Source organism: Etheostoma cragini, chromosome 23, assembly GCF_013103735.1.
Source record: "Etheostoma cragini isolate CJK2018 chromosome 23, CSU_Ecrag_1.0, whole genome shotgun sequence".
Lineage (NCBI taxonomy): Eukaryota > Metazoa > Chordata > Actinopteri > Perciformes > Percidae > Etheostoma > Etheostoma cragini.
The window spans coordinates 1,184,449-1,196,542 of record NC_048429.1 but is presented as its reverse complement, the minus strand read 5'-3'; the positions used below and the strand labels follow the sequence as shown (position 1 = coordinate 1,196,542).

Here is a 12,094-nt window from a genome sequence, read left to right as displayed (position 1 = left end):
AAAGGGGGGGGGGGGAAGGGGGGTCTTAATGCTCCCCACAAATACATACATGTAAAACATATTTAAAAACTTTTTGGGTGGGATGAATTTAATTTGATAGGCGGCCCAAATAAATGACGTGGGAATATTATACCCGATTGGATTTTTATCCACTTCCTTATTTTCCTTAAAGCCGGAGTACAGTCGTACTAATGGAGCGTACTCGGATCAGGCCGGGGTCACGTTCAGGATTTAGCCCCGTTGGCCCTGGTTACCATTGGTTAGTTGGCAGTTACCTAGATTTTGACAGATGAGTCATCCCGGACTAGTCCTGGCATGCCTCTACACAGAGCTGTGTGATTAAATCAGCTGTTACTCTCAGTTTCAACATGAACATATAACACGCTGCAGCTGACTCAGCCCTGACTGGCCTTGTTTGGCACTGATAGGCCCGGCTAGGCCAGGCCAGGCACTCTAGGCTGGTCTAGTCCTGACATGTCTGAGCAGGTCTATAAGAAGCTGCTGCAGCTCTGATCCACTCTGACTGCACTTTATTGTTACTTTGCACAGGATGGACTTCTGATTCTTCTACTCTGTATATACTGGTAAGACTTTTAATTAATGTGATTTATATCCAAAAATAGGGATGCAACTAATGAGTGTTTTCATACTTGATTGATCTGTTGATTTATTTTTTGGATTTATCTATTAGTTGTTTGGTCTCTAAAATGTCAGAAAATGGTGAGAAATGTGCACCAAAGCCCAAGATGACGTCCTTAAATGTCTTGTTTTGGCCACAACTCAAAGATATCTAGTTTACTGTCACAGAGGACAGAATAAACTAGAACATATTCACAAGAATATATTTAAGAAGCTGGAATCAGATTGTTCTCTTCCTAGTAAATGACTCAAACCGATTAATCAATAATTTAAACAGTTGGGGATTAATTAAATAGGTGACAACTAATGGATTAATCTTTGCAACTCAATCCAAAACCACTGTGTACATGATGCATAGCTATATACTAGTACGACTTATTGATTACTCCTTTAACTGTTTCCCTGATAACTTATTGTTTTACACATTTGTTGTAAATTAGTGATCCCAAAAAAATGTAATTACCGTAAGTTTTAGACAAGAGGGGGAGTTTTTTTCAGGGGTCATGCATGTTAGTGGAGCACAGTTCAACTGTTCAATCAATTGTATCGGAAATAATCCGGGGCAAAGGGCAAAATACCCCAAATAACGGCATTTGATTCATAAAACGCAGTCAAGGTGGACAAAGATTGTAATTGCGTATGTAATTTAGGGGCGTAACAATACACTTATCTGTATCAATATCAATTCATATTATTAATTTAAAGTGAGAATATCTATACTTGTCGTCATCTTAAAGATGCGCCTTTTATTTTGAAATTCCCACCTTATATTCTTTATTAAATAGTTATTTTTAATTTGAATGTCTGAAAGAGCTCTGTAATGAAATAGTCAAATCATATTTAAGTTTTGTGAATATTTATAAATGTTAAATGGTATTATGTATAGTCTCGCCTTGGTCACATGGCTCTGAATTAAATCAAAATTATTAAACCCAATTAATTAAATCGTATCTTGGCATATGTTATTTTGTGATATCAGTAACTATTGTATCGTTGTTCAGAGAATTGATATTGTATCGTGATCAAATGTGTGATTTACACCCCTAATGTTTCAAACATCGGGTTCAAAATCTCCCAAAATTGCTCTGAGAGAAATGCTAATCTGTCACGCTAACAGACGGATAATGTCAGCTACACACAGTCACTGGTTACACATCTATCCCACAATTGCTAACATTAGCAACCAGGTCTTGGAAAATAGAATTAAATGCCGTTTCCTGAAGAACCAAAAAAGCCTCTTGGCTATAAAAAGCCTTCAATATCCGAGACGTCGCACACTTAAACTCGAGGTGTTTCCGTCACTACTGGGAAGCCCAATGTCTCACTGCTCATTGGCAGCAGTATTCAGATTCTTTACTTAAGTAAAAGTACTAATACCACAATGTTAAAATACTCTGGTAAAAGTCCTGCATTAAAAATTTTACTTAAGTAAAAGTATGTAAGTATCATGAGAAATATGTACTTAAAGTACTCAATGCAGAAAACTCCTCCCACTTTAGAAACTGGAAACAATCCAAACGGTTTAATGGTTGATTGTTATGTTGTTGGCTAGTTTAATTTATATTAAAAAATTGTATTTTATGAACTACATGTGTTTTACTTGTAAAGTAACTAGTAGCTAAAGCTGTCGTGATGAATGTACTGGAGTAAAAAGTACAATATTTCTCTCTGAGATGTAGCGGAGTAGAAGTAGAAAGTTGCACGAAAAGTCTCAAGTAAAGTACAAGTACCTAAAATTTGTACTTAAGTACAGTACCTGAGTAAATGTACTTAGTTGCATTCCACCGCTGCTCATTGCTTAATCCATTCATCTTCTACAGCTTGTCACTAATAACATGTTTGTGTGCAGGAACCATCCGCTTCACAATGTCTGCTGACAGGGAGCTCAACATGGGCGCGGACGACGACAGACTAGTAAGAACAACTAGTTAACTAACTTAACTATTACTTACCTAACTCCTCGCTGACTCACCTGCGTGCCTTACCTGCGTGCCCGTTTGTGTGTGTTCAGGTCAGACCGAAGGCAGAGTTCCACGCGTTGCTGCAACACGCAGGAGCCGCTAAAGATGTCTTCACCATAAAGGAGGTACAGTGTCCACAGCTGCTTCTTGTTTGACTAAATCCAACTGAAGAAACCTTCACAGGTCACAGGTTTGGGGGGGAAATGTCTCTGTAGACTCATGATTTTTGGTAAAACATGTCTGTTTTTCTCTCTATAGCAGTGGTTCCCAAACTTTTTCAGCTCAAGACCCAAAAGAGAAATTTGGTGTCTCCCCGGGACCCAATTTTACAAAAATACACCATGAGTCATTGTGACATCTACATTTTTAAACTGTGGACAAAAGACGGAACAAACCATTGATTTAAATGTATATGAAGTTTAAATAATGCTGACTTGAATTTAATGAGATGTATGTGTCTGGCTGAAGATGTCAACCAGCTGATCTAGTCTAGGTTCGGTTTCTGAAAGTACTATTCTGAGGTCATGCTGGGGTCATGCTGAGTATTTAGTCTGTTTGCTGCCAATTGGCGACCCATTTTGGGTCCCGACCCTAAGTTTGGGAAACAATGCTCTAGTAGAATAGACCTCTTCTACATAGAATCATGGAACAACTACTTCTACTGTAAATCAAGTTCCCTGTACCTTGTTTTTCCTTTGATTCGGCCGACGGTAGCTCGTTTAGCGTGATGGAGGTGTGTCAGGGGCTGATTAGCTGATTGTTGTCCGTACAGTCTGGTGTTTGCATGTCTCCCATGATGCATTTGTGATGGTCACTCCTGCAGGTGATGTTCTACCTGGGCCAGTACATCATGCAGAAGCAGCTGTATGACCAGAAGCAGCAGCACATCGTCCACTGCTCCCAGGATGCACTGGGGCGGGTGCTGGGAGTCGACAGCTTCTCTGTTAAAGAGCCACGGTGGGTGGGTGAGAGAGAGAGGGGGGGGGGAAGTTGATGATTAATCGGGTTATTTAGATTCATCGTCACAGTTTGTTTTGTTCTATTCTGAAATAACAACAGACAGTTTCCTAAAGGGAAGTTTCTATCAGTAATGTAAAGCATTGTATTTTATACTTTACACATTAAAAAACCCAAACCAGTTTATAAGATTAACCTTTTAATTAATCCACAGAGTAAATTCAGGTGTTTCTGCATCACAAAGACAGAAATAAGTACAGATAAAGAGATAATAGAAATATAAAATATACAAGAGCAGTTGACCTCAAAAGTACAAGGCAAGCAATACATAGATATTTCCAGTATACTCAAGGTTAGCTTGTATTGATATGTAGAAATGTGATGTCGTACATTATGTAATATAACAGTCTTACATAATAAAACAGTATTATTGTAAAATATAAATATATCTGGTGTGATGCAGGCGTTGCCAGTGAGGTAACTAAAGTATTTGCATGTTTCAGAGTTCTGTTTGCTATGATCACCAAGAACCTGGTCGCTGTGAAGAACCAAGGTAGGACCGCTCTTCTTTCTCATTGGCTGAATCCAAATGTCCGGACTTTATTGAGGGCCGAGTGCAATCCAGATCTACCCTTCCTTAAGTCCACGTAGGCTAGGCTTGCCGTGGTAGTCTGATGTACACAGATTACATTTCTCGCCCACCACCCCCAATCAATTTAGTTAATTTCTGCGTGAAAGCGTCAGTGTAGCAGGAGTCAGATTCCACGCATCACCCGACGAGACGGGGCGGAGGAGTTGGTGTTAAATTGAAAAGCAAAAGTGCAGAGACCGATCATATGGTTTGAAATGGATTATCAGGGGGGGTTTCTTCCAGAGAAAATAGACCACAGACTAGATCTCGAGCCGACTGTGGAGCTCTTTGTCTGAATACATTAAGCAATAAATTAATAATAGTTGAATATAATGAAAACTACAGGCTTACCAACTTAATATGCATAGAAACGAGGGAGGTCTTAAGTCCTTTGTTACATCATAATGTCGTCCCCACGTGGCCTAGCCGCTCTCACAAACTTGACGTAATGGTGAACATGTCATTGTACGAGTATCTTAAGTTTGAAAGGTGGACATTTGGATTGTTCTTCTCTTTTTGACCTTTTTCTTTCCCTCTGTCTTTTTTCAGCTCCTCATCCTGTTTCTCCCCATGTATTATATTTTTTAAACTTAGTGATGGTGAACAGTTGAGAAGAATTTCCTCATTTCCGTTACATTGTGCTCATAGATGCACCCTCTCCTCACACATTTCTACTTGTCTTTCACTGGCGTCTTAGCTCCCCCCTTCTTCTCTTTCTTCATCTCCTTATCATTTGCCGCTCAGACAAAACTAAACGTGTCTTCTTGCTCTCGCTCAGATTCACCGCCAAGCTTGAGTGAAGCACACAGCGACAGCCAGACAGACGGGGGGACAGAGGTAAGACACAGTCTCATAACACAGCTGGGAACCTTTGACAGTGTTTGCAGTTAATGAAAAGTATTTTGGGTGCTAAGAAGACATACTTGTGGTATTTGACGACAACAGCAGCAAAATGCAGGGTCAATCATTTTGTCCTGCACTGCTGATGATGGAGAAAACCAAAACACACAAATGTGTTAGTCTGGTGTACAAGAAATACATTTAAATTAATTTTTTTATTGAGTTAAAAACATGCCTACACAACGGGAGACTGAATATTTGTTTGTGCTTTGAGGAGGCGGTTTCAGAAAGTCGCTCTTCATCGCCCGACAGGAGGGGGAGGCGGAGGAGGAGGAGGAGGAGCAGCTGCAGGAGCAGTGACCCAGGTGAGTGTCCCGTCTGAGGTGCCACCAACCCATTAGAGTTCACAATCTAAACCTGCGATACTAAACCCCGCCCGCCTGATCCCTCCTCAGGGCCCTCCGACAGTCTCGCGGGGGATGAAGATAATTGGGAGGAGGAAGAGGGAGGGAGGAAGAGGAGAAGGTCTGACAGCTACTCCCTGACCTTTGATGACAGTCTGTCGTGGTGCGTGATTGGTGGACTGGAAAGTGTACGGGACAGACACAGCAGCCAATCATCCGACTCACACAGCACTGTGAGTATCTCTCTCTCTCTCTCTCTCTCTCTCACACACACACTCACTCACTCACACACACACACTTCTTTTGTTATAGAGCTGCAAAGATGAATTGATTAGTTGTCAATTATTAAATTATTTGGTAACTATTTTGATAGTTTGATCGTTGAGTAATCTGTCAAAAGAAATTCCAGCTTTTTATATGTAAATATCTTCTAGTTTCTTCTCTCATCTATGACAGTAGACTAAATATATTTGAGTTGTGGACAAAACATGACATTTAAGGACATCATGTTGGGCTTTTTGGGAACACTGATCCACTTTCTTTCTTTCTTTTTTTAACATTTCTGACATTTTATAAACCAAACCACTCAATTAAATGAGAAACGACAACGAAAACAGACGTTAGCTGCAGCCCTATTTTGTTGATGTAGTAGTATTGTATTGGTTCATTAAAAACTGTGTGTGTGTCTCTAGTCTGTGAGGTCAGAGGTCACGGTTGCAGACTCGGACAGCGATAACTTCAGTGTTGAGTTTGAGGTGGAGTCCATCGACTCTGACGACTACAACGAAGATGACGCCTCTCTGTCTGCAGACGACCAGGTAAACGGGCCCCTGAGTCCCTAATACGGAGGAAACGGTATGAAGATGTAACTTAACGGTTAAAGGGACCAAAATCATCGTGCTTTTGGGTATTATCGCTGTATTTTTAAGTGGGTTCAATATGTTCAGAAAGCACTGATAGGCTTTAACAAGCTGAAAATTATATTATACAAAAATATAGGCAATGGGCTTGTAAAAATATTTACAACTCCAACATGAAGTAAACTATGAAGTTGGATGTGGATCTAAAATATAAGCTAATGATAATTTGAATTTCTATGAACATTATTATTTACCAAAACTACATGTTATAGCCACCAGCAAATAAGAATCACATTCATTTCTCTGTAATAATTAACATGTAACTTTACATGATTGCTCAGTAACACAAACATGTGGCTCGTGGTCTGTTTACTGGCGATTGCACGTTGCAAATCAACCCGACCTGAATACCAACACATGGCTGCATAAGTAATGTTAGACACTCTGCACATCTATCAGCTATGCAATGAGAAACACAGCAACAGCAATAAAGCTTCAGAGTAGTGAGCGCAGCGCGCCTGATTGGCTACTTCAGGAGCCTCCACACCGTGGTAACACAGCAATAATGAGGATATTTTAAACAAAAAGGATCATTGTTACGGTCAACAGCTCCACCGGGGTTTACCGTTAATCCCTAAAGAATAAGTGTGGTGACGTAGCGAATCTTTTCAGTGTCAACAAATCCGATGAAAAGACCACAACCAACGGTAAAGTATTCACTAACAAGTGTTGTCTGTCTAGGTGTACGAGGTCACCATATTTGAAGAAGAGGACTCCTTTGATGAAGACACAGAGATCACTGAAGCTGTGAGTCCACACAATCACACACACACACACACATATTGAACTGCAGGTCTAACTGTGTGTGTCTCTCTCTCTCTCTCACACACACACACACAGTACTGCAGGTCTAACTGTGTGTGTCTCTCTCTCTCTCTCACACACACACACACAGTACTGCAGGTCTAACTGTGTGTGTCTCTCTCTCTGTCACACTCACACTCTCTCTCTCACACACACACACATTGAACTGCAAGTCTAACTGTGTGTGTCTCTCTCTCTGTCACACTCACACTCTCTCTCTCACACACACACACACACACACACACACACACACACAGTACTGCAGGTCTAACTGTGTGTGTCCCTCTCTCAGGACTACTGGCGCTGTGCGAAGTGTGACGAGGTGAACCCCCCTCTCCCCAGAAACTGTCTCCGCTGCTGGGCCCTGCGCCAGGATTGGCTGTCGGAGGTGTCCGCCTCCTCCAGTCCGAAGGTCCTACCTCCAAAGCCAACCGACCAATCAGCAGCCAAAGAAGCTCCAGGTAGGGGGAGGGGACACAAACAATAATGTAAAAAACTGTACACACCTAATGCTACAAAATATTAGAATTATACAAGAACTAATATTCAACAAAGTCTTAAAGGTATTTTTTTTAAATTTAAGGCCATAAAATGGCTACATTTTGAGATGTCTTTGAAATGTCTTCTGCACTAACGATTGATTGATTGATGTGTCTCTTGAAGGTTCTGATGTCGAGGACAACGAAGGAGTCGACGTTCCAGACGGGAAAAGAGCAAAAACTCCTCTCCTGTCTCAGTGCCTGTCTGATGCCCCCTCGTCTGCACCCAACTCCCAGGATCCCCTCTCGTCCTCGCAGCCTTCGTCCTCCTCGAAGGTCTGGACTCCCGACTCCCAGCCCTCCTCGTCCTCCTACTCCTCCATGGACTCCCAGGAGCTCCTACCGTCCTCCCCCACCAGTCCTCCCCCTCCACTTCCTCCTCCCACAGCCCCCGAGCTGGAGCGCAGCGTCTCGGCCGAGTGGCGTCTGCCGGACTCGTGCCTGGACCCCTGTCTCATCTGTCAGTCCCGGCCGAAGAACGGCTGCATTGTCCACGGACGAACGGGACACCTGATGTCCTGCTACGTCTGCGCCAGGAAGCTCAAGAAGAGGAACAAGCTGTGTCCGGTCTGCAGGCTGCCCATCCAGTCGGTTGTCCTCACCTACATCAGCTGAGACACCCAGTCTGTCCTCACCCTCAGACTGTCCTCACCTACCTCAGCTGAGACACCCGGTCTGTCCTCACCTAATCAGCTGGGACACCCAGTCTGTCCTCACCTAATCGGCTGAGACACCCAGTCTGCCCTCACCCTCTGTTTGTCCTCACCTACCTCAGCTAAGACACCCAGTCTGTCCTCACCCCTGGTCTGTCCTCACCTACCTCAGCTGAGACACCCAGTCTGTCCTTACCCCTGGTCTGTCCTCACTTACCTCAGCTGAGACACCTAGTCTCTCCTCACCCTTGGTCTGTCCTCACCTACCTCAGCTGAGACACCCAGTCTGTCCTCCCTTGGTCTGTCCTCACCTACCTCAGCTGAGACACCCAGTCTGTCCTTACCCCTGGTCTGTCCTCACCTACCTCAGCTGAGACACCCAGTCTGTCCTCACCATACAGCCGACCCATGTAGGACTCTTTGTCTCTGGTGAGACTTCAGTTCACAGTTATTTCACAGCAGACTTTGGATAATTAAGAGTTCAGTTTCAAGTTTTTGTTTGACTTCTCTGCTTCTGTCCCTCAGCACATGTTCACACTTATTTGTCTCTTAGTCTCTTTTCGGGGACCTGGCGTGGCTAATGTTCTGTTGTGGTGTTTTTTCTTCTTCTCATTGCCAACAAACCCTGTGAAAAGACCAAAAGCGACAACGTATACCTAAAACAGTCGAATTATTTGCCTTTTTTTTTTTCTAATTTAAATCGCTCTCTCATCGTCAGACAATGGTGAAAAATGCCAAGTGTATGTATTAAAATCTAAAAGATATAATTTAATTTAAAGTGGTGTAAAACGGGAGAAATGATTAAAACATATTTGATTGACTAAATGTCATTTTAGCTTGAAAAATGATTCAAGTAAAACGGGAGCTTGTAGTGCACTTGTTGGGGACTATTTTCAGCGGCGGAGTAATCCAGGTTTTTCGGGCAGCAGGACGGTGTAGTGCTTTTGGACACCTGGTAGCATCAACACATGGGTGTTTTTTCATGGGACATGTTGACAACAAGAGGACTTATCCTTTAAATGACACTTAAACCTAAATGTCAATGAAATTATTTGTCTTGTTCTCGCCTGCTTCAGCTGAACTCGCTCTCACCAAAAAACACTCCACAACCTTCCTGTTGTTATATTTTACCCAAAATCAGATGAGATATAATCTCTGTTTCATCTCTTACAGCGATGCCCGGCACAATGCTATTATTTAAAAGTGAGCAAATATATCTTCCAAAACTAATTACATCATCTGAGTTTTAGGTAAAAAAAAAGCCAAAGAAATGTTGCATTGTTCCTTTAAACATCTGCCCTAACATCTGTAACGCTGTTTTTACTTTTTTATTTTATGGGTCTATAATTTCCTTGAAAGAATTCTCTAATTTGATAATAAATACATGGAAAATATAAATTTCCTGGGGAAAAAAATGCTAATTTTAGTCTCCAAAATGAACACAAAGAAACATTATTTATAATAATAACTCATTAAACACGTTGTCGTCTATTTTCGCTGAAATAAGTAACTTTTTGTAAATTAAGAAGTTTTTCAGAAACGATGGACCCATGAAATAAATAATGCTTTACTGTTATTTTACAGGTCTGTAATCTCCTTTCATTGAAAGTTTACTGGAAATAAATATGTAATTTGGTTATTATAGTAAATTAGGCATTTCATTGAAACCTTTATTCATTAGAAATATATTATTTGTATGTTTGCCTTGAACTGACTGACATTCTCCATCAGTTAGAACCGCATTAATTCTCTATTTTCATATTGCTAATATAGTAGAATTACATCGTTGTTTCCAGAAAACTTCCAAAGAAAACTTAAAAACTGAAGTGTTACCCAACATCTCAATTATTTATTGTTTATTTAAGATGCATGTGTGTATATATATATATATATACATACATAGACATATATTTAAACAGAATATTTCTATGAGCTCTTTAAATAACGAAGTGGAATATGTGAGATTAATATTTTCTGTTTAGGTTTTTTTGTGAACTGAATAAAAGTTTAACTTCTTCATGAGATTATGAGTTTTTTGTTTGGAGAGAACACATCGACCGAGATATCACATACGAGAATATGAGATAGTTATTACTGAAGAATACATGCGTATAATATTTTGGGTTTTGCCTTTATTCCGAAAAAGACGATATTCTGACTAAGCTGTTTACACGAATAATGAAAGTAAATATTCCACTAATATTACTACTCACGATTCGATTCTGAACCGATGTTCCATTAATTTTGTCACTTTATTTAACATGACCGTTATCTCAATATCTGGCAGAAATCCTAAAAAAAAAATTCTTTCCTCAAATAATTCAGTCGTAGTTTTGGATAAGAAACATATAAAGTAAAAAAGGTCGGTGCTAGGGTTGCACAGTACTGACAATATGTGATATTGCGATATGGATTTAGTGGTATTGATATTAATTTCGATGTTTTTAAACATATGTAAAATTATTACATTTATTATGGGAAAACATCTAAATAGATAACAAATAAAACAAGGTTTATTTTAACTGACGATCATATTGGACTGGTACAACCTGAATAAATAAATAAATAAATAAATATATAAATATATAACGACCAGGTCTACAGGTCACGTTGTTCTGGTTGTGCAGTACAAAATAAATAAATATATAAATAAATATAAATATAAATAACTGCCATGTCTACAGGACATTTCACACTGGTTGTGCAGTATAAAATCAATAAAGAGCACGTGTACAGGACATATTACAATCAATAAAAAAGATATCAGGATAATAACACTGATATCTCGTGCACCCCTAGTTTTGGACATGGATCAGATTAATTAGAGGTCTTACCAGACTCTCCAGAGTGGACCATCAGCAGCCCGTCTCGTGCTGAGTCATCTCGGGCTCCAGGAAAAACCGATCCACGTTTTACCGACCAAACAATCGATTAATCTGGAAAATACCGGAAAAGAAAGAGGAAATAATTGGTGGTGGTTTGGATTCGGGCTTCAGAGCATGAAGTGGCTCAAGACGAAAATACTCCAGAAAAAAACAACTATACTCAAATATGAGAAATAAAGTACATCATAAGAGTATACACTGATATTAGAGTCACAACATTGAATAAAACACCTTCAAAATGTCTTCAACCTGCACATTTAGTAACCATATTTAACATTAATAACGTCCCTGTTCTGCCATAATCTCTACACACTTGATGTATAAAATGTCAACTTCCAAAACATCAGGTGGGGATTTTATATTGTCTATTTAAATGTATATTAAAGCGGTAAAGAAGTTGTGCAATTCACATTTTTTTAAATAAAAAACAAAACAAACTTGTGATCCTGTGATTGGTTAATAACAGACTTTTTGTCCCTCCCTCCTAACATGTTTTAGCCTGTATTTGCTCACATTTACGGCTACTTAGCACCATTAAAAGAACACCGAATTAGCTATTAGGAGTTCCTGTTTACAGTGCACCCATGAGTGCACAGACACCCATCACTGGTTTCATCTGATACGGAAGAAAACTTAAAAATGGGAAGATTTTAAGGCGAGTTCTGCAGCGCCTCATTTCTTTGGTTTTCTTAGCGGATTTAAACCAAGTTTTTCGCGATGGAGACCCGAGACAGTGATACCCCGGGGGGGGAGTCCCACTAAATCTAAAAATATACATTATGTATGCAGACTGAGTTCTGAGTCCGATAAATACCTCTACTGTCTCCACGAGCTGTCCATCCAGCGCAGCTGCGACCAGGC

General features: G+C 40.4%; 2 protein-coding genes across 8 annotated transcripts in view; both read left to right on the top strand.

Annotated features, from left to right (window-relative positions):
- The window catches only part of mdm2 (MDM2 proto-oncogene), a 12,040-nt gene extending 3,123 nt beyond the window's left edge, over positions 1-8,917 (top strand). For 2 of the 7 annotated variants that reach the window (XM_034863124.1, XM_034863125.1), the window contains exons 2-13: positions 550-584; positions 2,489-2,553; positions 2,651-2,725; positions 3,424-3,557; positions 4,061-4,110; positions 4,967-5,025; positions 5,303-5,393; positions 5,484-5,665; positions 6,125-6,250; positions 7,034-7,099; positions 7,449-7,617; positions 7,820-8,917. In XM_034863124.1, coding sequence (XP_034719015.1) covers positions 2,506-2,553; positions 2,651-2,725; positions 3,424-3,557; positions 4,061-4,110; positions 4,967-5,025; positions 5,303-5,393; positions 5,484-5,665; positions 6,125-6,250; positions 7,034-7,099; positions 7,449-7,617; positions 7,820-8,310 — 1,491 coding nt within the window. In that variant the 5' untranslated portion in view covers positions 550-584; positions 2,489-2,505 and the 3' untranslated portion in view covers positions 8,311-8,917. The remainder of the gene's footprint in view (positions 1-549; positions 585-2,488; positions 2,554-2,650; positions 2,726-3,423; positions 3,558-4,060; positions 4,111-4,966; positions 5,026-5,302; positions 5,394-5,483; positions 5,666-6,124; positions 6,251-7,033; positions 7,100-7,448; positions 7,618-7,819) is intronic. The other 5 variants (XR_004655407.1, XM_034863129.1, XM_034863128.1 and 2 more) reach the window with 5 other exon arrangements.
- Positions 1-12,094, top strand: part of nup107 (nucleoporin 107) — a 31,214-nt gene that overhangs the window by 11,889 nt on the left and 7,231 nt on the right. Inside the window, exon 24 of the mRNA XM_034863120.1 lies at positions 9,784-9,798. Within this exon, the coding sequence (XP_034719011.1) occupies positions 9,784-9,787 (4 nt within the window). The 3' untranslated portion in view covers positions 9,788-9,798. The remainder of the gene's footprint in view (positions 1-9,783; positions 9,799-12,094) is intronic.